Source organism: Marmota flaviventris, chromosome 7 (assembly GCF_047511675.1).
Source record: "Marmota flaviventris isolate mMarFla1 chromosome 7, mMarFla1.hap1, whole genome shotgun sequence".
Taxonomy (NCBI): Eukaryota; Metazoa; Chordata; class Mammalia; order Rodentia; family Sciuridae; genus Marmota; species Marmota flaviventris.
In genome coordinates this window covers 142229713-142256493 of record NC_092504.1, presented here as the reverse complement: position 1 = coordinate 142256493, position 26781 = coordinate 142229713, and the positions used below count along the sequence as shown (strand labels likewise).

The 26781-nt window shown below is 51.1% G+C and overlaps 1 protein-coding gene and 1 long non-coding RNA gene across 3 annotated transcripts; one reads left to right on the top strand and one right to left on the bottom strand.

The window, feature by feature from the left end:
* Positions 1-2554: 2554 nt before the first annotated feature.
* LOC139706455 (fibroblast growth factor 2-like) lies at positions 2555-26776 on the top strand. Of its 2 annotated transcripts, none has more exons than XM_071614727.1 (3): positions 2555-2805; positions 19717-19820; positions 25127-26776. In XM_071614727.1, the coding sequence occupies exons 1-3, from the start codon at positions 2631-2633 to the stop codon at positions 25133-25135; spliced, it is 288 nt and encodes a 95-aa protein (XP_071470828.1). In that variant the 5' UTR covers positions 2555-2630; the 3' UTR covers positions 25136-26776. The 2 variants fall into 2 exon arrangements, with proteins under 2 accessions (XP_071470828.1, XP_071470827.1); XM_071614726.1 differs by having other exon boundaries at positions 25104-26776.
* LOC139706456 (uncharacterized) lies at positions 23607-24292 on the bottom strand. The gene is made up of 2 exons (XR_011708047.1): positions 24068-24292; positions 23607-23902 (listed from the first exon to the last, which is right to left on the bottom strand). It is a non-coding gene; the product is annotated as an uncharacterized lncRNA (long non-coding RNA).
* Positions 26777-26781: the final 5 nt, after the last annotated feature.

The window sequence follows — 26781 nt, the reverse complement described above, 5'->3', positions numbered from 1 at the left end:
AGGCAAATCCAGAGACAGCAGAGGAGAGGCTGCCAGGGTGAGAAAGGGCAATGGGTGACTGCTAACGGATGTGGGATTGCTGGGTGGGGTGACAGGGTCCTGGAGGGAGACGGAGGTGAGGGCACAGACTGAAAACCACGGACTGCTACCTTTCAAAATGGTGAATTGATGGTATGTGAATTTTATCTTTAAGAAGAAAGAAATTTCAAAAACTAAAAAAAAAAAATAAATATTAAAAAATAATTAAAAAAAAAAAGAAGAAAGAAATTCATATTAAAACAAAAATCAAATTTTTCTGCTGTAAAGGATGAAGTGAACCAGAGACCTCGAGAACTGCCTGAGAGAGGTTAAATTATTATAGCATTGGAGAGGGTACTTTAAAAAGCTGTATCAAGGCCTAAAAGTGTTGTGACTTGTTTTCTATTTGTTTGTTTGTTTGCGGTGCTGGGGATGAAAAGCAGGGTTTCATGAACGCCAGGCAAGCCCTCTACCGCGAAGCCACAGCCCCAGTTCTGTATTGTTATTTTGAGACGGTCTCATTAAGTTGCCCAGGCTGGCCTCGAAATTCCCATCCTCCTGCTTCAGGCTCTCAAGTCTCAGGATTTTAAGATTTTAATATCAGTTGAGTCAAGTTTTAGTGCCAGAAATTTATTCTAAAGAAATAATCATGGATGTAATCTGGGTGTTCATTATATCCTTGATTAAAATGAGAAAATGTGAGATAAGCTAAATGACTAATGATGAGCTAACATGCATAATGTTAGGATAATAACTGGAAAGTGGTTGCAATATTCACTTAATTGAAAGAAGTAGGTTGCAAAACTATATAAAGGATCTCGTTTACTTTGTAGACTCCCACATGCATATTAGAATGAAAATATTAAAATGTTAATAGTGATTATTTGGGGGTGGGAGAATCATTTATATTTATGGAAACAACTAGCAATTCCCTATCACTATCGTTATCTACAATTGTAACTTCTTTCTTTCTTTATAATGGTTCTCAGTCCCTGTCCCACCGTGAGACCCAAGTGCCTTTGGATCAGGGATCTTTCTGATCTACACCCTGCTGTGTCCTGAGGACTTAGGGGCAGTACGCAGACCCTCAGTAGACTTGTTTGTATCCATGAGTGAATACATTGTTTTCATTGTAAAAAGATCTACTTAAAATCCAACTCATTGGGCTGGGACTGTAGCTCAGTGGCAGAGCGCTTACCTAGCTTGCATGGGTTCCATCCTCAGCACCACATAAAAATAAACAAATAAAATAAAGGCATTCTTTCCATCTACAACTACAAAAAAAGTTTTTTAAAAACCCAAACTCATCATGTGCATTATAGAGGGGTGGATGTGCATAGTCTCTGACACTTGTTCCTCCACAGGAACAAATATTGGCACCTTCTTCTAGAGGCTTCACCAAATCCCCCACCTCTGGGAAAACTGGGGTACCCACAGTGTGGCAGCCACAGTGCTGGGTCTTGCATGGCCGCCTTGGTGCTTCCTGCTGGCTTCCTGATGCCCCTGTCTTACCCCCTTGGGTGTGCCTGGGGAAGATTCCATCTGATTTGCCTCTGCCCAAAGCCACTGCCAATGCTTTGCACGTGGTGGGCACTCCATACCTGTAAATGTTCTGCACGAGCATTTTGTGACTTGTGTGTGGGACCCGCTATATGCTACTGAAAACCACCACATGCAACGAACTTCAGTTTTGTAGTTTGGGATCTTCAGGAAATATGCTGTCTCCAAGAAATGCCTAACACTTTAGCCAGGGCAAATGGCAGCCCGGGTTAAGACACTGACGCTCTGCTATGGAGACGAGGGTCCATCCTCATGTTACCGCTTCAACTGAAGCTAATGGTTGGTAAAGAGAAGTGATGGGAGGAGAGGGGAGGGGATGGGGCGATAGGAAGGACAGTAGAATGAAACTGACATTATTATTACTGTGTGCATATACGTGACTGCATGGCCAATGTGATTCTGCAACCTGCACACTCAGAAAAATGATTCAAATGTATGATACGTCAAGGTCACTGTACCAAGGTCATTAATTAGTATAACTAATTAAAACAAAACAAAACAGAAAGGCACCTTTCCTCTGGGCAGCTCGGCGGCCCCCTTATCTGGCCTTTCTGTCTCCCGCGTTAGTTCAGCATTTCATCCCGCGTGTTGGGGGCGGCTCCCCGCTGCCCACCCTTCTCCCTCTTGGGTGGAAGAGGCTGCTTTGCTTTGAAACCCAGCGGGCAACAAGCGCAGAGGGGCCGGGCGCACGAAGGTCCTGCGTCCAGCCCGCGGGCTGGGCGGTGCGGAGTCGCGGCCGGGGCCCCTCTGCGCCGGGCGGGGGCCGGGCGGGGGCCGGGCAGGTCGCGCGCCTGCGTGTCCGCGCGCGCCCGGAGCCGCCCCGAGCCGAGCCAGGGGGCGGGCGCGGCGGGCGCGCGGCGCACTGGGGCCCACGGCGGCTGCGGGGCGGCGTTCGCGGCGGCGGCCCGAGGCTGGGGGCCCACGGCCGCGCGCCGCCGGACGGGAGGCTGGGGGGCCGCGGCCGGGGCGCCGAGCGGGTCGGGGGCCGGGGCCGGGGCCGGGGCGTGGCGGCTCCGGCGGCCCGGGCGGCCCGGAGGGACCCCGGCGGGGCCATGGCAGCCGGCAGCATCACCACGCTGCCCGCACTGCCCGAGGACGGCGGCGGCGCCTTCCCGCCCGGCCACTTCAAGGACCCCAAGCGGCTCTACTGCAAAAACGGAGGCTTCTTCCTGCGCATCCACCCCGACGGCCGAGTGGACGGGGTCCGGGAGAAGAGCGACCCCCACAGTGAGTACCGTCCCGTCCCGGCCCCTGTCCCCGTCCCCGTCCCCGTCCCGGGCGCCCTCCCTGCCTGCGCCCCGCGCCCTCTCCTCCCTCTCCCGCCTCCTGGGACGCGTGGCTTCTTTCCGAGCTGCCGGGCTGCGGGTTCCCCGAGTGGACGGTCCCCCTGCGCCGAGCCGGGGGCGCCCCTCCCCTCGCGGGTCCCTGGTGGCGTCGTGATGCCGGAGGCAGGCGGAGAGCAGATCCGCGCTGGGGGAGCCGGCCGCGTCCCCATCGAGTGACTGCCTCCTTTCGGGTGCGTGCGGTGGTCCCAGGGTCCGAGACCCGAGGGACTAGGGCAGGATTAAGTGTTCTTCATTGGGAAAATACCTTTCCCACGTCCTGCTGTTACATTCCGACTCAGTGAGACGCGAGGCATCTGGCACGGTACCCACCCGCGCAGGTTTCTTTCCCCCCTGATGAACGTTGAAAGAGCCCGAGCGAAAAGAGAGAAAAAAGATTCCGGACTTTGTTCCTAGAGTGCGACAGACCTTTTATTCAACAGTGAACAGACGTGCACAGCCCTAGCGTAACCCCCAAGTCGTTATCTTTGGGACCTTGATCAGCGCTTGACCGCTGAGCAGGTCCTTCTCCTTGGAGTGCTGCTAATCTACCCTTGCCTAGGTTCGAGGATGAAATGAGAATTACACTTCTGCTTTCTGGGAAAAGGATCTTTTTGTGCGTATAGTAATAACATTGGCCTTGATCAGTGGTCGTCCAGCTCTAGGGTGCATAGGGAATCACCAGGAGGGTTTGCTATAAGGCCATTGCTGGACCCCATCCCCGGGAATTTCACGTTGGAGAGAGGGTTGAACACCTTCATTACCCCCAGGGTACATTCAGCAATGCTTGGAGAAGTCTGTAGTTGCTGTAACCTGGAAAGGTGCCCCTGGACGGTGGGTAGAGACCGGAGTACTGTTGAACCTCCTGCGCGCACAGGACCACGATTGGGAATCTGCTAAAACGCTCTGTATCTTCTCTTTGGAAAAACATCCTGATATCAGCCTGCGGCTGATAGTGACTTCCTGAGAGACATCTACAGGGGACCTTGAGCAGCACCAGGAAGCCAGACGGTGTGTGGACCCAGAATCGTGGCATCGGAAGGCCTGCAGGGAAAAGCAGGAGACCTGAGTGGCACCCGCAGTGTAGACGGATGAGAACGTGAGCCCGGGACCTGTGGATGAGTGACAGGGTCAGGACCGGCCAAGTCGGCGAGGCTGGAGGGGTGGCCGCTCGACGGAGGTGGCAGGCCAGGTTGCTGGGCTGGAGGAAGCGGGGTCTTGGAGGTTGGGTGCGTGACGGTGACCAACTGGTGGGGTGCCAACAAGGAGGGGTAAGAGGACGCCATGCTCAGCCTGAGGGAGGCAGAGTGTCACAGGTAGTGGGAAGGAGCGGTGGGAGAAAGGCCAGCCCAGGGCTTCCTGTTCCCAGGGCTCACCCCTGTGCGGGGTTCTCTCTGGCCTTGTGTGGCCGGTGGCATCAGCAGCCTTGGGGGTGAGTGCTGCAGGGAGGGGAGGGATGTTGGTGCTGGAACGGGTAGTCGATCCGATTCCAGGGGCGGAGGCCCAGCTGTCCAGGTGGAAGACGAGCTGGGTCCTGAGGCAGCTTCCCTTCTGTGCAAGTCACCAGTACCTCAGAGGCAGGAGGCAGAAGAGGTCCCAGGACACTCCTGGGTCGTGGGGCGTTTCGGGTCTTAGAGCAGTCTAGCCGGGGCAGCGCTCCCCCCCCCCCGTTGGGTTGGGTGTCAGCCCCAGTACAAGGACTTGGTGGAAGTGCTCTCCAGACTCCTCCAAAATAACGCCCGCCTGGCCCCGCGCCATTGAGGTGATCGTTTTATTTTCCTCTTGTGTAGCCTGGGGCACCTTTTGGAAGAAGCAGAAGACAAAAATCAAGTTGGGGAGCAGGCAGGGAAAGGAAGTAGGAAGCAGAAGATGGAAAGAAGAGAGAGAAAACCCCAAAGCAAACCAAGAACAGGCAGTGGCTTCAGCCGCTACAGCAGCTCCGTTCAGACCACGGGGACTGGCCACCGTGGTCCTGCCTGCTCCAAGTCTGAGGAGGAGGGGTGGAGGAGCAGCAGGACTGGTCTTCATGGATCAGGGCAGGAAACACAGGTGGTAGCTGTGGTTTTAGGCTCCTCTTTTGGGATGGAAGTGTCAGTCCTGGGCCAGACGCCCTTTGCTTCACTACTGTGTACCCGTTTATGACACTAAGAAAAGCCTTGTAGCCCTTGACTCTTTTTATCATGAAGAGTGAGAGGGCAGTGTAAGAGGGCTGCCTTTGGGAAGGGAAGCCTCTTGCCCTGGGTGCCCTCCTCCAGCCCCCACCCCTGGTCCACAGCCGATTCTTGGGTCATAGCATAACTTTCACTTTTCTTTGGGACACACTTTCTTTGCTTGAAAATTGTTAACTTTTGTAGTGCTGGGAATTGAATCAAGGGCCTAGTGCGCGTTGGGTGAGCGCTCTTCTCCACCCAGCTACATCCCCAGTCCTGATGGTTCTTTTTTAAAACACATTGAACAATTTTTAATTGACAGACAATGGCACATATTTGCGGAGCACAGCGTGACATTTCAGTGCAAGTAGACAATGCATGCTGATCAGTCAGATCTGGGTTGGTATATCTATCCCCTCAAATGCTGATCATTTCTCTGTATTAGGAGCATTCATATTTTGGAATTGATTGATTGTTGTGGTCACCTCCTGTGCTGTAGAATAAGAGGGCTCTTCCTCCCACCCTGCTGGGCTCCATCCAGCGACTCCCCAGGCTCTGGGACTCATTGTTGTGCTCCCTGCTTCTGTGAGACCAGCTTCTTAGTTTTCACGTGTGAGAACATGCACTACTGTCTTTCTGTGCCTGACTGACTCCCCTGACACAATGTCCTCCAGTTTCATCCATTTTGCAGAGATAGTATTTTTTTCCTTTTTTATTTTTTAATTTCCTTTCTCTGTATACAGTAGACTTTCTTTTTTTTTTTTTTTTTTTTTGGTACTGGTGATTAAACTCAAGGGCACTCGACACTGAGCCACATCCCCAGCCCTGTTTTGTATGTTATTTAGAGACAGGGTCTCACTGAGTTGCTTAGTGCCTGCTGAGGTTGGCTTTGAACTAGCAATACTCCTGCCTCAGCCTCCCTAGGCGTGCACCTCCGCATCCGGCTGGACTTTCTTTCCATCCCTCCATCAGCGACCTAAGTTGACTCCAAACCTTGGCTGTTGTGAATGGTGCTGTGGTGGATGTAGGAATGCGGGGATCTCTCTGACGTGTTCACCTGGTTTCCTGGGGACACGTACCCAGTAATGTGATTGCTGACCATGTGGGGTTCTACTTCCGTGGATTCGAGGAGCCTCCATACTATTTCCCATCCCGATTTCCATCCCCACAGCCTGTGGCTCTGCCCCCTCAGCATTGCCAGCTCGTGTTGTGTTCTGTCTTGCTGATGAGGTCAGGGCACAGGTTCAGCCGAGTTTCGACCTGCTGAGGCAGGGCCGGTGAGGTGGCTGGAGCCAAGTGCTGCAGAGAGGCAGCGAGGCTCCGCTCCCAGCCAGAACAAGGGTCAGGACTGCTGATCGGACTCCAGCTTCCTTGATGTTAGCGGAAAACTCGAGACTAGAGGATTTCTCAGGGCCAAGCTCTACAGATTCTTGATTCAAATTCTGCCAGTGAGTCAAAGAATCAGTTTTGGGAAGGGCTGATAATGTCCTCAGAAGCAGACGTGGCCAATGAGTAGAGTGTGATCCAGCCAAGGGTGCCTTGTGTCAGAGCTGCCACTGGAGTTGATCAGAGCGCGTTCAGCAGCCCTCTCACCCTGCAGTGGAAAAGCACTGGAGGAGGCTAGGCGGTCAGCCACGAGTGGCTCTCGGAAGTAGGCTGCCGCAGAACTGAAGGACCGAGGTCGGACGGCACGCAGGAGCTGGCGTCTAGACAGGGCTGGAGCTGATCCCTTACGGGACGCACTGGACACACATGTCCCACCTCAGTACTGGAGATCAAACCTGGACCTCGTGCAGGAGAGGCAGCTGCTGCATCCCTGAGCCACATCCCCAGTGTCTTTATTTCTTATTTTGAGACAGGGTCTCACTAAGCTGCCTAGGCTGGCCTTGAATTCGCAATCCTCCTGCCTTAGCCTCCTGAGTAAACTGGAATTATAGGCAGGCGCCACACCTGTCTGAACAGCCATTCTGGAAATTAGAGAAAATGCAGAATCATACTGAAGGGGCTGTTCTTTGTGGCCCCAGCCTCGGGCCCTCCTTTCGTCATGTGTGTCCCCAGCGCACTCTTTCTTACAGTGTCCTCTCCCATCTGTGCAGGTTCCCAGAAGACCCGGGTCATGTCTCAGCTGTGTCTGGCCACTTCTGTGGTCTCGGGTCAATGCCTTTGTTTGTTTGGACACTAGTTCCCCCACTTACCAGTGGGAAGGCTGGCTAGCAGCAGCCACTGTCACAGGCCCTGCTGTGCGTGGGGCCTGTGACACAGGCGGGATTTGGTGTGCCCCGCACTTGGTAAGTCCTTGTCATACTGGGTTTGTCACCCCTACTGGGGATGGGACCCGGCCTTGCTCCTGTAGACAAGCACTCTCCTGCTGAGCATGGCCCTGCCCCGCCAGTGCCCATCTGAGAGGTCTGAGTGGCCAGGTCATTAGCTCCCCCTTCCCGGCAGCCCCACCTCTGGGGGAGGCCGCCTCTGCTCCCCTCCTGCTCATTCTTTTGATTCTGGGTGCAGCCATGGGGCCTGTTTCTTGCTGGGAAGCCGCTGTTTCCAGCTTCCTCCCGTCGGGCCAGCATATGTCATGCAGAGGGTGTGGAGGAACTTTCCCTGCGAGGGCCTCAGAAGCCCTGGCGGAGGGCTGAGCTCTTGGCGGGCGGCGTGGTTTTCCACAGGGAGGCGGCAGGAAGGCTCGTCACTGATGGAGAGACGTGCTGCCCGGGCTATTTTCATGAGGGTCAAATAAAACTCTCTTGTCTTCAGCCTGCTTTGAAAGGTGTTTTCCTAATGATTTTACCAGTCAGACAGAATGACTGGGGGACAGGCCGCGGAATAACTGGCACACTCGCAGCCTCCTGCCCCGCCCCGTGCCCGCCCAGCTCCCCCTTCCTGGGCACACACATGCGGCTCTGTTTTCTGTTCTGGAGCTGCCTGGAGTGTGCGGATTCTGTGGATGAATGTGAGCCCTTCAATCCAGAAAGAAGTGCCAGGAACACAAACAGCCCAGCTAATTGGCACTCACCCCCAGGGAGGTGCGCGGCCAGCCAAGCGGGTTGCATGATCTGCACAGGGCACTTACTGAGCTTTGAGTAAGACCGCAGGCTCTCTCAAGTCTCCAAAAGCATTTCAAAAAGGAAGAAAGATTTGCCAGGAAAAGGCTGGGATCAGGAGGTTCTCTTTCTCTTGGGCATGTGGGATCTGTGGCAAAAGTGCTTGCTTGAGGCGGCTTGTATTTTTGGTTGATCTTCTGAATTGCTTATGATTTCAGGGTACTCTGGCCAGGTTAATGACCTTTGACCCAGGGATTTCTGACTGGCGACCCACAAGCTAAACACCAGTCATAGACGTGTGCATGTGTGTGTGTGTGTGTGTGTTATAAAGTTTACAGATCCTGGTTGGCATCGAGTAGTGAATGCCCCATTAGTTTGGGGTGTGTGTTCTATAGTTTGACACCATCGCCTGTCTTCCTCATGGCTCTTAATTTCAACCACAAGCTGCTTTACTCATATACATTACCTCCCCACTTTTCAATTCATTTTAAAAGATTTTTTTTTAAAAGAGCAGTTTTAGGTTCACAGCAAAATTAAAAGAAAGATGTGGAGACTTCCCTTGTATCCTGTGTCCCCACACATGCATGGCTTCTCCTGGACCCAGACCCCCACTGCAGTGGCTCCTTCCTTAGTCACTGAACCTAGCAGAGCACATGGCTGTGGCCCAGAGCCTGGCTGTCACTCTGGGGCTCGTCGGGTGGTGCGTTCTGTGCAGCTACTGGGGTCTGCCCCACAGCACCATGCACAGCATTCTCGCCTCACCATTCCTCCCCAGCCCACGAGAGCCAGCGTCCTGCAGGGCAAGGCTGGATCAGGGGCTGCTCTTTCTCTTGGGCATGTTGAATCTGTGGCAAAAGTGCTTTCTGAGGCGGCTTGTATTTTTGGTTAGTCTTGGAGTGCACAGTGTGTGGCCTTTGAGTCTGGCTTCTGTCCCTTGGCCCTGGGACCCTAGGGGCTCGAGTACTCCTTCTTGCAGTGCCGAGCGTGGTGAGCGCCCACAGAGTCCTGCAGCCACTGCTCGGGGCACCTCGCATGCATCCCACTCTGGCGTCAGTATCCAGAGGTGCTCCCTTTGTGCTAGGGAAGCTTTCACTCCTTTGACTCCTTTTGAGTCACTTTTAGTACAAGTATTTTCACAGTGATCCTTGCATGTTGGGCTTTATCTACTCAGAGACAAACAAGAGGGGTCGATGGGGCGTGCTCAAGATGGGTTGTATCAGGGAGTCAGTGGCTGTTTCCTCGGCCTCTGGCAGTGTCCACGGGAAGAGGGCTTCCAGGGCTTGCTCCATGTCGGGATGCTGCCTTCCTCCAAGGCCCACCTGCCGTGGCCTTCCCAAATGGGGGCAGCTCTCCTGACCTGCTGCTGCCCGCTCTGCTCCCAGACACTGCTCATGAGTAGCACGGCTAAGACCGCGTAGGAAATGTGGAGAAATCTGAAGCCACCGGACACTCTTCTGGGGTCACCATGAAGATCTTGCGGGTCTCAAATGGTTTTGTAGATTTTTTTTTTTTTTTTTTTTGGCAAGGCGAGGGCTGGAAGTCAGGCCCTCAAGCCTGCTGGGTAAGCGCTCCAGCACCGCATCATACCCGCAGCCCTCAGTTTGTAGATCTTTTTTTTGTGTGTGTGTGTGTTAACTATAGGTTTTTTCATAGATATTCTTTATAAAGTTGAGGAAATTTCCATTTTTTGGTAGATCTTAATCCACAGATTTAAAAGAATAATTATTAAACTAGAAGTAAAGAGTTGAGCAGGTTGGCTGATTTTTAAAAAATTAAATTGATAAACCTGGCCAGTTGTCGATTCACCCAGATGCCATTGTGAGTAATACAGACTCCACTCACCATGCACCCACTCCCTCACCGCAACTCCTGGCACATCTGGAGTGCAGCCGCAGCCAAGATGGGGACACGGAGACAGCAGCCCCGTCATCACGGGGAGTCCCCAGGTCCTTGCATAGCTGCGCTCACCCCCCCAGCCCTCCTCTGGCCACCACCAGTCTGTTCTCCATTGATAATTTCATGGACAACTTGTCTTTAGAAGCCATTTGCAAACATTTATCCAACTATTAGTTTCTGGGGGACAAAAGAGCATTTAGCCGACAGGGCTGGTGAGTCTGAGAGGCAGGGGCCAGCTGTGCACGTAGGAGTACTCAGCGTCGCTGGCACCAGGACTCTCGCGGGTCCTGGAATCCAGGGCACCCAGACATCAGTACTGCAGCTGTTCTAGCCAGAGGGGCCCCTGCCAAGGCTGATGGGATTTTCCAGCCTGCATCTGGTACCTCCACACAGCAGGCCAGGAAGGACCCCGTGAAGAGCGTTTCTGGCTCTCCCGACACTGGGGTAGTCGGTTTGTGGCCCCTGGGAGCCGTGGAGCAGTTGAGCAGATGCCACTGTTGGGACAGTAAGCGCCTTTCTCTCTCTGAAGCCTTGAAGGCCCGTTCATTCCTGTGTGCTGTTCTGCTGTGACCTTGCAGGGCACCTGGCGCCTCTGGAATGCTCAACCTCCGCTGCTGCTGCAGAGGGGAAGGCCATTGTCATTTCACCCAGGCAGCCTGCTGTTGGCAGGGTCAGGCCATCTCAGTCCACAGCTGCTTGCGCTGTATTGTCTGCTCTGACCTGCGTTCTAGGGCGTGAGGTGAGAAGGGCCAGAGGAGATATTGGAGGGAATTGGTATTTGTGGGTTTTATGACCCCCGGTGGGCCACAGCAGCCCTGTTCTGGTGTAAATCAGCTGTATGTCTTGGAATCTTTATTGCATAAATCAAGTGGCATGTCTTAGAAATAAAGTAATTATGGGATGAGATTAGCTGTTTGAGATATTATATTGCACTTTTTAAAATATTTATAGGTGGACACATATATTTTTTTATTTTATGTGGTGCTGAGGATCGAACCCAGGGCCTCATGCATGCTGGGCGAGTGCTCTACCTCTGAGCCCCAGCCCCAGCCCTTGTACTTGTTTTTAATTGAACTATTTAAAATATCTTGGTATGGATGTTCTTAAGTCCCATAATAAACTGAGATTTAATGGTCTCATAAACCCATGTCCTAACCAGGTAGTAATGAAGAATGGCTTTTTGTGTGTCTGTGTGGTACTGGGGTGTGTGTGGATTGAACATAAGAGTGCTTGACCACTGGGCTACATCCACAGACCCTTTTATTTTAGTTATTGATGTATGTCTTAGACAGGGTCCTGCTGGGTTGCCTAGGCTGGCCTCCAGCTTGGACTCCTCCTGCCTTCCCTTCCTCAGTAGCTGGGTCCTGCCACCTGCCATCCCTCCTGCCTCAGTCCATGGATCTCCCTCCCTCTCTACCTCCTTCCCTCCTTCCCTCCCTTCCTCCCTCGTTTGTTATGCCCAGTTTTAACCTTGTTTGCAAACTGAAAGTTGCACAGAGTGTAGTGACCTGCCTGGAGTCCTGTGATGTCTCGGCTCTTACTGTCTCCAGGAGCCCGTGTGCTGGAGGCTGGCTCCCTAGCCCCAGGCAGCGGTGGGAACTGCAGGCGGTGGGCCTGGCAGGAGGAGGCAGGTCAGTGGGGGTGTGTCCTTGAAGAGGATGTTGGGATACCACCCCTTCCTGTCTCTTTTTGCTTCTGGGCCACTGTGATATGAGGAGCTTTGTGGTACACACACTCTGCTATGATGTCTGGCCCCATCACAGATGCAACACCATGGGGTCAAGTGACCACGGACTGAAACCTCATTTCATTGTAAATAAAAACAATTTCCTCCTAACTCTAAGTTGTTTTCTCAGGTGTTTTGTCACAGTGCTGGGCAGCTGCCTGACACACCTCTGATGTCTGTCTGAACTTGGCCAGTCGAGCTGGGAAGGGAACAGCATGTGTGGCTCTGTGGTTCTGGGTTGACATGTGGAATAAAACAGTGAGCCAGTCTTTCCCCGAGAGTGGCTGTGTGGGCCTATTCTGTTGGTTGGGTCACAGCTGTGCTATTTATCTGATTATTCCTGTGTGTACTCCACATAAACATAGGGAGACTTTAAAGCTTTTCAGCAGATGCATTTCTCTTGTTCCTGGGTTCGTCCCTGCAGTGGGTTTTCAGTGCCTGATTCTCAGCACGGTATTGGATGGCAGGATTCGCACACTGGAGTCTCAGTGACGGGTGACCAGTAAGCCTGGTGTGCTTCCTGTGGCAGTGAGCCGGTCACAGCTAGACAATCAACTCAGCGGAGCACAGGTTTATTTTGGCTTGTGGTGTCCGACGGCGCTTGCTTGGCCATGTGCCTTGGGCCAGGGCTGACACCCTGGTGGACAGTGTGTGTGGTGAGAAAGCCCAGCCAGGGCCCACTTCCTCTAACTAGGCCCCACCTCCTGCAGTGGCCGCCGCCCCAGAGCCCATTAAGCTCTGATCCGTAAGTGACTTAGAGCCAGCCCCCATGGCCCGTCACCTCCCGAGGGCCCCCCTCTGGACGTTGTGCACTGGGGTCCGAGCCAACACATGGGATTAAGATACACATGGTAGCACTGGATTAGTTATATTTTGGCCTGGAAACATGATCCTGTTGGGCAGCAAACATAGCCTTATCTCTGCTTTTCATAAAATAAGTCATTTTGGATCCGTAAGGAACTGAAAGCCCTGCGCCGTGTTCTGCGGTGGGGACGCCTGGCAGAGACGCCTGGCAGAGAGGCCTTGCTCTCTCTGGGCCAGCACAGCCACCCCCAGAGTGGTTTCAGACAGCGGCTTTCTGGCTCCCTGACTGCAGTAAGCTGAGAATTACTTACATGAGAAATAGCATTATTTGCTGCCCAGTTGTCGCTGGAGTGCAAGGTCCTGCTGGGAGAGGCTGTGGGTCCCTTGCTCTTGCAGATTCCCAGCTCCTGAGTAGCTCCCAGCACACAAGAGGCACCTGAGGCCAACGTGGGATGAATGAATGAATAACAAGCCCAGATGGAGCTTGATAAATGAGAAACTGTGTCAGTCTGTGTCTTTTGTGCAGTATTTCCCTTGAGAATAGCAAAATTATAAATTGATTCTATAGGCAAAGAACTGGCCTCACTACAGTAAGATGTAATCACATTTCGAGAAGATGTCTCAGCCACATTTTGGAGGACATCTTGCTTTTTCTTAGATGATCTCACATCCTTGATCAAATATGAGATTTCCTAATACATACATAATTCCCTAAACCTCAAAGCAAAGCAAGTACAGTAGAAGCCAGAGAATTTGAACGCTTACTAGAAGATTTTTACATGGATACATGTCTACTCGCACACATACAGACATAATCTGCATTGTAGCCATGGGTAATAGCAATTATTTTACATCCTATAGGAGAGACGTTTAGCTCAGCTACTACCTGGTGAAGCTGGATTTTGAATATGGTTCTGAGCCCCAAATCCATGCTGTCATTAAAAGTACTGATTCTTTCATTTGGGGAGAGATGTGATATCTTCACTGTAATGAATCTTCCCATTTGTAAACGTGTAGATCCCCTGTGAGTTATTTTAAAGTGAGTTCAAAAAGTGTTACAATTTTTTTCATAAAAGTCCTAGATACATTTTGTTATCATATACAATATCATTTCTATAATCATTTAAAAATACCATTTCCAATAGTTTGTTGTAGCTATAAAGAAATCCAGTGTTTTTATTTCTTTATTCTTTCTGGTTTTGGAGATTAAACCCAGGGGTGCTTTAACCTGAGCTACATTCCCCTCCCTGCTAAGAGCCAAGTATATGATGCATGGCATTTTTGGTTGAAAGGTGACACCAGCTAGCCATTGAGATGATATGATTATGTTAAGATTTGCATTCATATGGATATTGGACTCCTGCTGTTCACCTAGGCTGGCTACGGGACTCCTGGAGAGTTCCCATTGGTTGGGGAAGTACAGTAGGAGGGAGTTCCGGGGGAGGAGCTGGCTCGGCGGTCCGAGAGGAGGCCGCGTGGGTGGAAAAAATCTTCCCGGGCGGTACCGGACATTGGCGACAGTTTCAAAAAATAAACTTTGTTCCTGCTTGAGTGGCTCGTGATTTTGTGCCCAGCCAGACTGCGGCACCTCCCTGTCTGTTTTATTTACTCAGTTGCTGAGGCTGGCTTTGAAGTTACAACCCTCCTGTCTCAGCCTCCCAAATTGCTGGGATTACAGTGTGCACCATAGCGCCCAGTTCAGTTAGTTTTCACATATTCTTAAGCACATTCGTGAATCATTTCCAATAGTTGATCTGTGTTTTATCTTGACTTAATTTTTTTTATTTTAAAGTGATCTTAGAATTACAGAGTGTTAGAGATCTCTGTCTCCAAGGCCTACACTGTGCTCTCCTGAAGGTCAACTTCACATGTGACATGGCACCGTTATGGTTTGATGTGAGGTGTCCCCAAAGCTCCTGTTAATGCAGGAATCTTCAGAGGTGAGATGATTGGACTGAGAGAGCTGTGACCTAAACATTCATCCTAGTTTAAATGGACTGAGTGGGTGGAAACTGTAGGCAGGAGGGTCAAGGGGAGTGCCCTCTAGGGTGAAGGACAGCGCTTAGGGAAGAGTGCTGCCATCCGAGCCTGCTCAGGAGTACAGAGAGGACCCAACGGAGAAAGGGGCCAAGGGTCCCAGCAGACATTTCCCCAAAGAAGACCTGGCCTTGGCCCGGGAGCTCGCGAGACCAGAGGGAAATGCAGACCAAAACCGCAAGGACACAGTTGTACCCAACCCGGATGGTTCGTTAAAAGACAAAAGCCGATTGTCACAGGTGCTGGCCAGCAGGTGGAGCAGCTGTCTCCCCTTGCTGCTGATGGGCATGTCAGTGGTGCCATTGCCTTAGAAAACTGGGTTCCTCAAAGGATTCAACATGAGTCATCATACATCCTCGTGATTCTCCTCCTCCATATGTACCCGAAGAAGTGACAACATTGTACCCAGAATCTCTTACGCAAATGTTCACGGCAGCATTATGTAACCAAAAAGTGGACCCAAAGTCCATATATCCATAAGCTGATGAATGGAGAAACCCATGTGGTTTGTCTATGCAATGGGCTGTTAGTTGGCAATATAAAGGAATGAAGTACAGGTGTGTGGGACAGCACACAGGACCCTTGAAAGCCTTTTGTGTAAAAGAAGTCAGTCACAAGACTGTGCTTTGAAAATTCCACTTATATGGGATACCCAGAACAGGCAAATCTGCAAAGACAGGAAGTAGATTAGTGGTTACCTAAGGTTGGCTGTGGTGGTGTTGGGGACATGGAGGGTCACTGCTAAAGGGTGTGGGTGATGAAAATGTTTTGTGATTTATGGTTGCACAGGTCTGTGAATGTACTCAAAGCCATAGACTCGTATGCATGCTTCAGAGGGCAAGTAGTGCGGTGTGCACACCATATCTCAGGTAGGATGTTACAGATTAAACCAGAAAGACCGACAGCTGAGGGCAAGGGTCCTCAGCATTATTTAGCAACTGTTGACTTGAGGGGAAGACCTCAACAGACTTGAACCGGTCAAGCCCAGGGGGCAGGTGGGCATGGAGTGGCTTTCCATGTTGGAAGGGTTCACTGTTTACCAGTTTGCAAAGCAGTATGACGTTAACAGGAGAACGGTGTCTTAGGTGAAGTCTTAGGCATGCAAAAGAAAGGCCACTGGGTCCAGTTGATGGACCATGCTTTTCCTCTCTCTATTCCTGGTTTATTTCTTCTCTTTGGTCAGTTTTTGCTGCAGGTGGTTTGGAGTTCTGTACTAGGTGCTGTGCATTCAAGGTGACTGCTCCTCCTAGTGCGTCTGAACCTCTTGTCACAGAGCCGCCCTGTTTATCCTGGAGGTCAGATGTCAACATGGCCCTCTTCGCTCTCTGGTACTCAGGGGTACACTTCATATCTCTGCCTCACGTGGGTACATGCAGCTTTCCTGTATCTTAGAACTTGAAGTGCTTTTCTTATAAACGACATAGTTGCGTTTTTAAAAAATCTTACAGATAGTTCTTGCTTGTCAGTGGTATGTGGAGTGTCATACTCAGTGTAATCACATGGCTGGGCTCAAATCCGCTGTCTTGGGGCTGTTTTTTAGTGATCCCACCTGCTATTTGTCTTTCTGTTCCTCCCCTCCTGCCTTTCTGGGCTGGTCAGGAGTTCCCAAGCATCCTAGTTTGCCAGTAGCCCAGCTGCCAGTGGGTGGGGCCGATGGGGAGTTGACCTTGCTGAACTCCATCCGCCTCTTGGAAGGTCTCTGTCCTGCTGCTCTGTGACTCTGTGCTTGGTGAAGACCCAGGTTCTCGGGGGTCTTTCTGCTCTTGTCCTGTTCCGTGCTGCTTTCATCAGCCAAGCTGGGGTCCTGCAGGACCTCGTGTTCTGGGCCACCTTTGCTGTGTGGCACCTGCACCTGGGGCCAGCTCCATGCCCAGGACTGACTGGTGAGCACGGATCTGCCCTTGGATCAGGGCTCCTCAGGTTAGGACCCCTCCCCTCAGCAGCTGCTCAGTTTGTTGAAGTCCTGCTGGTCTCTCCTGCTCCCCTCCTGTCCGAGATGAAGGTGGCTGTGCACCTGTTTTATGGAAAGATGTCATTTGTATGTGGAATTTAGTATGTTTTAAAAGAAAATCTATGGTTTTGTGACTTATTCAACTTCTTGTTAGAGACTCTGGTTATCTTTAAATCTTATATTTTAAAAATTATATGTCAGCTGGATGTGATGGTGCACACCTGTAACCCAGCAACTCTGGAGGCTGAGGCAGGAGGACTGCAAGTTCAACACCCGCCTCAGCAACTTAGTGAGACCCTTTCTCAAAATAAAAAAAATAAAGAATTAAAAAGGGCTGGCTGGAGATGTGACTCAGTGGTAAGCGTCTCTGGGTTTGATCCCTACCTCCCCATCCCCAAATCATGCCAAAGAAAACGCTTTCAGACATCTGTGGTTAGTGTGTTGCTTTGTGACGGCCAGGCTCCTAGTGAGAAGTGCCCGAGAAGCCCGCAGAGGGCCGTGGGGCCAGGGCCGATGTGGGCACACGAATGCCCTAGTCATGCATGGGACCCACAGTGGCTCACAAGTAGGCGTGGCAGGCTGGAGCACAGGCAGGTCACCCACAAGGAACAGAGAGAAAGCACAGTGGTCAGGTGTGCAGCCTGCGCAGCGAGCACTGTGCAGTGGAGGAGTTCAGGAGGTGAGCCAGTGCGCTCGGAGTTCCTGGGGTCAATCCAGCAGGCCCCGGTCCTGTGGACCTGGGTGCAACCCTTACTCAGAGTCCTTCAGATGATTTAGCTTTTACGTTCTTTTTACTTTGTGTTCTTTCTCCTTCCTTCCCTCCCTCCCTCCCTTCCTTTCTTCTCTCCCTGCCTCCGTTCCCCCTTCCTCCCTCCCCTCCCTCCCACCCTTCCTCCCTCCCCTCCTCCTTCCTTCCTTCCTTCTCTCCCTCCCTTTCTCCCTCCTCTCCCTCCCACCTTCCTTCCTTCCTTCGTCCCTCCCTCCCTTCTTACTTCCTTCTCTCCCTCCCTTTCCTCTTCTTTCCTTTATTTTTGTGACTGGTGATTAACCTAGAGGTGCTCTTCCCTGGAGCCACATCCCGACCTTGAGATAGGGTCCGGCCAAATTGCCCAGCCTGGCCTCCAACTTGTATCCTCCTGCCTCAGCCTCCTGTGTTTCGGGATTACAGGTGTGCACCACTGTGCCTGGCTTTGTACCATCTTTTAAGATTCAGCAGAACAATGCTGGGTGTGCTTGATGCCGGTCTGTAATCCCAGGGACTCAGAAGCTGAGGCAGGAGAATGCAAGTTGGAGGCCAGCCTAGGGGGGAATAAAGATTTGGTGGAAGAATTTTGCCTGAGTAAGATGCTGTGCTCTCTGGAGTCCAGGAGGACTGAGCAGAGGAGAAGCAGACATTGAGTCACCAACGGAATCACAGGGCTTGATTTCTTTTTTGTTGTAATTTCTCAAACATTCATAAAAATATATAGAATAATGAATCCATGCTTCCAATACCTATTGAAACAATCCAGTCTTATTTTTCCTATTCACTTTATTTTTTTATTTTTTGGGTAATAGGTATTGAACCCAGAGGTGCTTAACCATGAGTCACATCCCCAGCCCTTTTTATTTTTTGTTTTGAGACAGGGTCTCACTAAGTTGCTTAGGGCCTTGCTAAGTTGCTGAGGCTGGCTTTGAACTTTTGATCCTCCTGCCTCAGTCTCCCAAGTTGCTTGGATTATAGGTGTGTGCCACCATGCTTGGCCCTACCCGCTTTACTAAAAAAATATTTTTTATCACCAGAGAAAAGCTAATGGCAGGTATCTTGTCTCATTTTGTCTGTATATGGCTATCCCTTCCTTCCTTCCTTCCTTCCTTTCTTTCGTAGATGGACACAATGCCTTTATTTATTTATGTGGTGCTGAGGATCAAACCCAGGGCCTAGCACATGCTAGGCAAGGGCTCTACCACTGAGCCACAGCCCAGGTCCTATATTGTTTTCTATAGGAAAATAATTTAACATGATTATTGTGATACATCTAATACATTTAATAATTATTTCAGCATCTTTCAAAAGTTGTGATGTCCTGGTCAGTTCCTCTAGCTACTTACAAACACTAAGAAAAGTTAATTTCACATTCCTAATGTTATCCAGATAATATTTTATTGATTTCTAAAATTTTGACTTTTTTATTGCTCAATAATTCCTTCATAGGTCATAGGACGACTTAAGATAAAACTTGTTTTTTTTTAATAAATAAATTTGATAAACATTCTATACTTGATCCTCATGATGATTTACAAAGCAGGTTATGCTAAGCAGAATTCTGGAAAGTTTGGCAATAAAGACTTAACTGGCTTCACCAGGAATTTCCTAAATTTATTTGACCTGAAAATATGTTTTTTGTGTAAAATCTATTAGCCATAATACATTCTGGGGAATTTTGTTATAGGCAGGCAAATGCTGCCTTTGAATATCAAACTAGAAATGTTTAACATTGTTTAAATTTCAATTAGATAATTATTGGTTCATTTTGCATTATCATTGTAATCAAATAACATTTGGGTTTTCCACACAACCCTCTTAATATTAATAATATAGTGTAACAGGTCATCCTCCTTAGGGGCTTTTACTCTGGAAATCTTTCATCACACTGCATAATCCAATGAAGTATTCACGTATTTTTCTACTTTAAAAAGGTATTTATCCACTCCTTCCATAAGGAAAGATAAATGCACTAGTATTTTTTTGAGGGGAGGCTGGAGATGAGATGTACAGATGTCAAGGAGGTGCGCCTGAAGCCTGCAGGGAGCAGCTGGACAGTCTCTACTTGTGAAGAATTGCTTAGAAATGACTCTTACAGGGTATCAGCGAAGGCAGCAGCACAGACGTTGGCACAAATGGTACACCGACATTTCCATGCACTCTGAAAATATGTTCACTTACAAAATGTGAAGGGGCTAACAGGCCAGATGGAACTGATCTGTAGTAAAAGAACAAGTCCCCAATCTGTCCCCCTCTGCTCACTGGTGGTACCAAGTGGGCAGGGAGCTGTGAGCAATGTGTGGGGCTCTGAAGCTCCTGCTCTAGCACAGTGGCCCCCACCCACCCTGATCCAGTGGCGCTGCCCTTCAGGGGGCTGGTGGGTGGCAGGCACCATGGTCCTGTTTGTGTTGTGCTACGGCTCTTCTCTCTCTGGTGCCACAAGAGTAATTTCCCCTTTATTTACAGTCAAGCTCCAGCTTCAAGCCGAAGACCGAGGGGTTGTGTCCATCAAGGGATTGTGTGCAAACCGATACCTGGCCATGAAGGAGGACGGGAGGCTCCTGGCTTCTGTGAGTAATGCCTGGCTTTGCAGGTGGCGCCTGGGGCGCATGCGGCTGCTCATCCACTGGCCTTGGCATTTACTAAATCTGTTAGGAGTCCTACATGCATTCTATCATTTCATCTTCACACTTACCCTATTAAATAGAGGACTCGTGTCCTCTTTATTTCACAGATGGAAAGCCTGAAGTTCTAAGTGAGTGAAGTAACCCAGAAACACAGCACGTGGGAATTAAGATTGGGTTAGGCTTGGGGCTGCCGGGGAGGCCTGTGCTGATGGGGCTTTTTTCCTACCAAACTGTTGTCAGCTTGGTAATCTACCAAACTAGCATTCTAAATGTTTCCAGAACAGTGAACCAGGATAATTTTGGGTGACATTGATGGTGCAGTAGAGTCAGGAAGAGGGGTTTACAGCTCCCGCCTGCCTGGCCTCAGGATGTGACGGATGGCCATGGCATCTGCAGCAGTGTGGTGTGGCTGCTTTCAGACAGTCGAGGGTAAGAGGACAGAAAGGCAATGAGGCGTCTGCTTCTGTGGTAACCAGCCATGGACGCGCTAGTCGCGGGGTCTTAGAGCTCCAGCCTTCTCTGTGTCTGTCTAATCAGCACAGGGATGGCCTTGAGATTCCTTACTACCCTGTGGTCTTACAGATTGTGTGAGTCAGCTTTCCATCGCTGTGACCAAAATACCAGGCAAGAGCAACTTCGAGGAGGAAACGTTTATTTTGGACACAGTTTCAGAGTCTCAGTCCATGGTTGTCCAGCTCCAGAGCTCTGGACCCGAGGGAAGCATGGTGCAGGCCAGATCCTCCGTTCACCATAGCCAGGGAGCATGGGGTGGGGGCGGGTGGGGAAGGAGAGGGAGAGGGAGAGGCGGGGGTCAGGGACAGATATAGTCCAAGGCCACACCCCACTTGCTTACAGTTGCCACCAGTTGTCCAAATTATTAATCCATCAAATGGATTAATCCATCAAATGGATTGATCCACTGAGATTACAGCCCCCACAATCTAATTGTGCCACCTTTGAACATTGTTGTGTTGGGTACTGTGCTTTCAAATCATGAGTTTTTGTGGGGACATCAAAGATCCAAACCCTAACAAAGGCGTAGAGGTTAGAAGACCCAGTGACCTGTGATCTTAGTGGCCCTGTAAGATGTCATTGGAGGCACTGTTCATCTCCACACGGCAGGAATCCTGGTACATCTATAGTCATGAAAAGCCCCCAAGTTGTCAAAAGTGATACAAACAAGCTGCTCTCTCTTAGTGCATCTTTAAAATGAGTTACTTCTGAGACGAGACAGACTTGACGGACAGTAGGCCTGAAAACTGAACTGTTGTTTCGTTCTGTTTTTTTCTTTTTTGCTTTTTTTTAGTTGGTGCATTAAGTTTTGCACACAGCAGTGGGGTTTGTTGTTACATGATTGTGTATAACGATATAATTTGCCAATTTGTTGTCTTATTCTTACAGAATTTGTGACAGGTTAGAATTCTGAGACTTCTGACCTTTTTCTTGGTAAACAGAAACTGAACTTCCTGGAGCTGACCCTGCCCCTAGAAGCGCAGGGCTTTCTGGTTTCTTCCTTGGCTAAGAGCTGTCAGAGGCCTTGGTGTTTCTGTAGTCCCCATGTGCCTCTCTCCCTGGGTTGCTGACTCTTCTTGAGGCGGTGGCTTCTGCCAAGCTGATGCGGTGAGCGTCAGTTTGGCAATGCTGACAAGTTTTATCACAAACTCTGTGCAGGGACAAAGCCACAGCGGTTGCTTAATTGAAAATTCAGGATTTGTGAGTCTCCTGTAAGGAAGGGCAGGATCCAGGACTGTTGCTGACTCTGAGGTGCATTTGGGGTCCCGTCAGGGGACCTGTTCCTGCCAAGGTCACGAGTGCACGTCTAGTCTTCTGTCAGCCTGGTGGCTGGCCACCTTGCCTTCTCAGCGGCAGTTTGGGTTCTGTCCCGTTCACCTGGGTCTGGGTGGGCTGGCAGTCCTCAGGCTGAGAGGTGCTTTCTGATGGTGCCTGGTGGGATGCAGGCGGGTCTCATGGTCTGGAGAAGCTGGGGTTGCCGTGCCCAAGGTGTCATCCGTCCCACTCTCGATCCTGGGCCCTTTCCAGTCAGCTGTGCCCAACATGTCCCTGGGGCTCTGCATTTTATCCCAGTGGGCCTCCTGCAGGGATTTTAAGACATTTTAGTTCCTTCTCAGAGAGTGAGGTGGAACCCTGCCAGCTAAGGACAGGAGGACAGCTGTGCCCTTTGTCCACACAGCTTCACGTGTTTATGGACCCAATGCAATCAGGTTAAGAACAGCATTGTGAAAATGCGTCTTGTGGCTCTCTTCTTGCCTTTAAAAGCTAGGAAATGTGAAAGTTCAAATGGTGACTATATTTAACTGCCCGGGCCTGTATTTGTAGGTTGGAGTTGAGCGGTTCTTCAATATACAACAGACTGCTTACTTACCATTTCATAGCAGGATCAATTTTGTTGCTATGAGTAACAGAAGCCCAGAATAAATATTAGGGAGGGTCTGTGATTTCTTAAGTGTTTACAAAATTCCTTATTTAAGAAAAATCACTTATACTGAGGTTGATTGTAGTTTTACCTTTCAGTCACCAAACAACCTTGATGTTAGCATTTTTATGAAACAATGTGGCTAATCTGTCTACTAGAAAGTTGTACATTGTTTTCTACATAGTGCTACAGATCATGGTACCCTGAGCGAGATATCTCAACATTAACTTGCGTGGATACACAGTAGTGAAATAGAGGATATATAAAATCTCTGAAACTATGCATTTAATACTGTAAAATTAGTTTTGAATATACAATAACTTCCTATTTGAGGGGTCTTAACAAGGAAATGAATTCTATAAATACAGTAAATATAATAGTTTTTTTTCCCATTTTTTTTTTGGTACTGGAGATTAAAGCTAGGAGTACTTAATCATTGAGCCACATCCCCAGCCCTTTCTATTTTTTATTTTGAGAGAGTCTCATTAAGTTGCTGAGGGCCTTGCTAAGTTGCCGAGGCTGGCTTTGAACTTTTGATTCTCTCCTCAGCCTCCTGAGTTACTGGGATCAAAAGAATGCACCACCACACCTGGCAAAACAATAGATTTTTGAGGGTTCAATTATGCAGATTCACAATCTATACTCATCAAATTTGTCAGAAATATACAGTAATTGCAGAGGAACATGTGTCATTTCACACACCACACACCGTCCCCTGCCCACACCTGCGCCCCAGCTCCCCCACCCATAGGTGGTCCTGCTCCCTGCTCAGCAGCCCTGGGGAGCTCAGGGTGGCAGGCTGAAGGGCCCGTCCCTGGGTCAGGATGCTCACAGGGACGGTCCCGTGCAGCCGAAGGCCTAGAGAGGATAAAGCTTCACCAGGGCAAGAGCCAGCCCCTGGCAGGGACATTCAGAGGAGGGACCAAGCGGCAGCCCCCAAGCCACTCTGGGGGAGGCACCCACAGCTCTATCCTGACTGCCCCTGGGGCCTGCGACACGGTGCCTCCTCGTGCCACTCTGGGTGTGCCCCCAGGGTGGGCTTGGGCTTGTGGCTCCTCTGTCCAGGGTTCCCTTCTGAAAGTGGTGACCGGGCACCATTAGTGTCAGGCCAGGCACAAGGTCTGCCTTTCTGCCCCCCACCCAGCCTCCTCCCCTGGGACCACTCTGGGTCACGTGTTGCCCTTGGGGACCTCCGGAGGGCTCCCTGTCACTGCTCCCTTACACCTTCCCCACTGTGACACCACCACCCACTCTCCCACTGTTGCCAGGAGGCGGCCAAGGAACACAACAGCTGATCCCCACGGAGCACCCAATTTATTCCAAGATCCGTGGGACACGCGAATGGATGAGGAGCTTATTGGGAAGCATCTCTGCCCCAGAGGGTGGGAGAGAGAGCAGAGGAGAGCAGGGCGGGGCACGTGTCCAAGGAGAAGTCCCTGAGGTGGGATCCGGGTGGGGCGCAGGGGCCCACTGGTGTCCGGGTGTCTTCGGGTGTCCTCCTGCCTGAGGGGTCCGGGAGGCGGCGGCCAGGGCAGGTTGCACTTCTCGCTCCAGCAGCTGGCCCTCGTGAGGTAGAACCCGGGCCACCTGTCTGTGGACAATGAGAGGGGCTAGGAGTCCGAGTCGCCCACCCTGTGGTGCCCAGGTGGACCTAACCCTGGTGGCACCCCCCAAGGGCAGAGGGTGTCCATTCATCCTTTGGAAATGACACTCATCAAGGCACACGTGAGACCAAAGGCAGCACCGCTCCACCTACTTGGCTCCGTGGGCGTCTCAGCTGGGCGCTGGCCAGGGAGCCACTCTGTTTTTGAAGAATCTTCTGAGGGCCTGACCTCTGGTGGGGGCAGGTCCCGGGGGGTCCCTGGGTGCTGGTGCTGGTGGTGGCGCGGGCCCTCCAGCTGCAGGAGCCACTCTGTTGGAGCGTCCGGAGCCAGTCCTGGGGGCCTGCCCACAGCAGCACAGCCTCGCCAGACAGGTGGCCGGTCCCCTTTACCCCTGGTGGTTCATGGATCCCTTGTGATGGACCTAATGACCTTTGCCAGGGACTCAGAGATGAGTGACGAGACAGAGGTCCGGACACAGCAGTTCCTGGCAAGTACAAAGCTGGATTGATTTTCTTGTCCACGGGGAGGAACTAATTTAGAAAAAAAAGCACTCGATGAAGGGTCTGCTCTGCTGAACACCCCGTGCATATATAGGGTCAAGGAGCAGTGGCCGAGGGAAGGCCACCAGGGGGACAGGCCGGAGACCTGGGCTTAGGCATTCTTCCTCAGTGGCTCACTGGGTCACAGAGTGCTTGCGTTCTGGCTGCCAAGGGTCTGTAGTCTTTGTTCGTCCCCTGAGCTCAGTGGTGAGCCGTGTTGTGTGTGGAAGGAGCGGGTCCCCTGGTGGCTGCTGAGGTCCTGTGGGGTGACGTGTCACAGGTTTGGTTATTATCTACTGACACTAAAGTGCTAACACTGACCCAGCTTCCTGGGAGCGTCAAAGCTGCATTCTTTTTTCTTTTTTTTTTTTTAATATTTCTTGGTTGCTGATAGATCTTCATTTTTTTTAATACGTGGAGCTGAGAATCGAACCCAGTGCCTCACACATACCAGGCACGTGTCCTACCACTAAGCCCCAGCCCCAGCCCCAAAGCTTGCATTCTTTAAATGCCTCTCTAACCTGGTGAATGCAGGACAGGGTGAAATGCTAAAAGGGGTGAATGAGGGAACCGTGGCAGAAATATAAGAATGAGGAACATGAAGTTTAAAATCAGATTCACAGTCTTCCTGTTTTTCCTTTCTTTTAAGCCTGCTGTCTTTTAAACATTCAGGTGTTGTAAGCCACCACACTGTGTACGGAGGTGTGTCCCGCTGTGATCCAGAAGGCCCGGCTCACAGACCTTCTTCCCAGGAGCTTGTGGGCTCAGCCTGGTCCTTAGTCATTCTCCAGGGAGAGCGCGGCTAGGGTCCTGAGGCTTTCATTTAAGGATCTTAGCTGGCTCCTGGGTGTGCCTGTGTGTGACTCCGCACCTGGGCAGCACTCCCTTCCACAACTGAGCTGGCGTCGGGGGCACCAGGCGGACGACTTGGCCTTACGACAGGGAGGGCTGAAGAAAGCAGGACACAGAACAGCGCTCAGCGTCCTTTCCCACACGCAGAGCAGGAGGCAGAGCCAGGGAAAGCAGGCTGTCCAGGCCGGGTGGCCCTGGGCACTCGCAGTGTCTCCCAGCGGAACTGGCGTTTGGGAAATGTGGCCATCCCCTTTCTCTCCTGACGTCACGGCGCCTAGTGGCTGGATCTCAGCCGGATGGGGGACCGGGTGGGAGCGACTTCATTCTGGTCTTTGGTCTGGTCCTGTGGGGTCCAGCTGAAAAGCCTGTCCAGCACAGTGGCTCCGGAGCTTGCCCTGGACAGGCTCAACGCAGCACAGAGCCCTGGTCTGCGGGACAGCCCACTCCTGGGTAGGTGGCCGCTGAGGGGCCCCTCCCTGGACCACGAGGGCCAGGCTGTCGCGTCCACTTGCCTACATCTTACTCTCCATGACGACGGGGACGAGGGTCTGGACCACCGTTCTCTGACAGGCCTCGTCTGAAGAGAGTCACCCGGGGTAACACAGCCAAGTTCCTTCAGCTGGGGGGCCTGGAGCTGGCCTGGCTGTGACCCTGGCTCCTCGCTGCAGCTTGGGCTCCACGCGGGAACCTGTTAACGGCACAGCATCTGGGAGCCATGGTCCTCGGGGGCCAGGTGGGGTGCTCACCGCTTGCTCTGAAGTGGCTGGACCCACACACCCCCCGCTGCTCCCCTGCAGGCCTGCCTCTGGGCCAGTCCCCGCTCCCTGGGACGTGCAGCAGGGAGCTGACCCCTGCTGCTTGCCGTGTCCTGGTGAGGAATCTGCTGACCTCTGGCCCGGGAGCACCTGACCTCTACTGAGATCTGCTGGATGCGTTTAGGCGAAGTTACTAGTTTGTAGATGGCAGGAACAAAGCAGAGTCGCTGTGCTCTGCTCCGTCCAGCTCCCAGCATCTGGCCTCTGTGGGCCCCACTCCTCAAACCACGGGTGGGCGTGGGCTCCTGGCTCTTGGCCACCCCTGCACAGCTGTTCTACGTGATTTTCTCCTAAGGAAACAATGTTTTTCCTTGACTATCTTTCATTAATATGCCTATTTTACTACTCTCCAAAAAATTGTATTAAATCGAAATTGAATTAAAAATTTTTCCTGTGGCTCTAAGGCTTGAAATGTTAATATTTTCCTCTGGACTGTTTTATAGTGATTTTTTTGCAGAACACGGCTGATTAGTATAGCAGGACTACTTCACAGGGGTTGATAAGTTATTAAAGAAAAATATTATTGGAAATATGTATCTTCATACAGATCTGGCAGATCTGGAGATTTTCAACAGCTGAATTACCAGTGGATGCATATTACTTATTGCTATATTAAGACAGTTTTCGCCATCAATTATTTTCTTATTTATATAGATCAAT

Excerpts from the sequence above, each read along its gene's own strand:
- LOC139706455 (XM_071614726.1), top strand. The coding sequence starts at position 2,631 with ATGGCAGCCGGCAGCATCACCACGCTGCCCGCACTGCCCGAGGACGGC. Across the intron at positions 2,806-19,716 it reads GGAGAAGAGCGACCCCCACA|TCAAGCTCCAGCTTCAAGCC; the intron begins GTGAGTACCGTC and ends CTTTATTTACAG.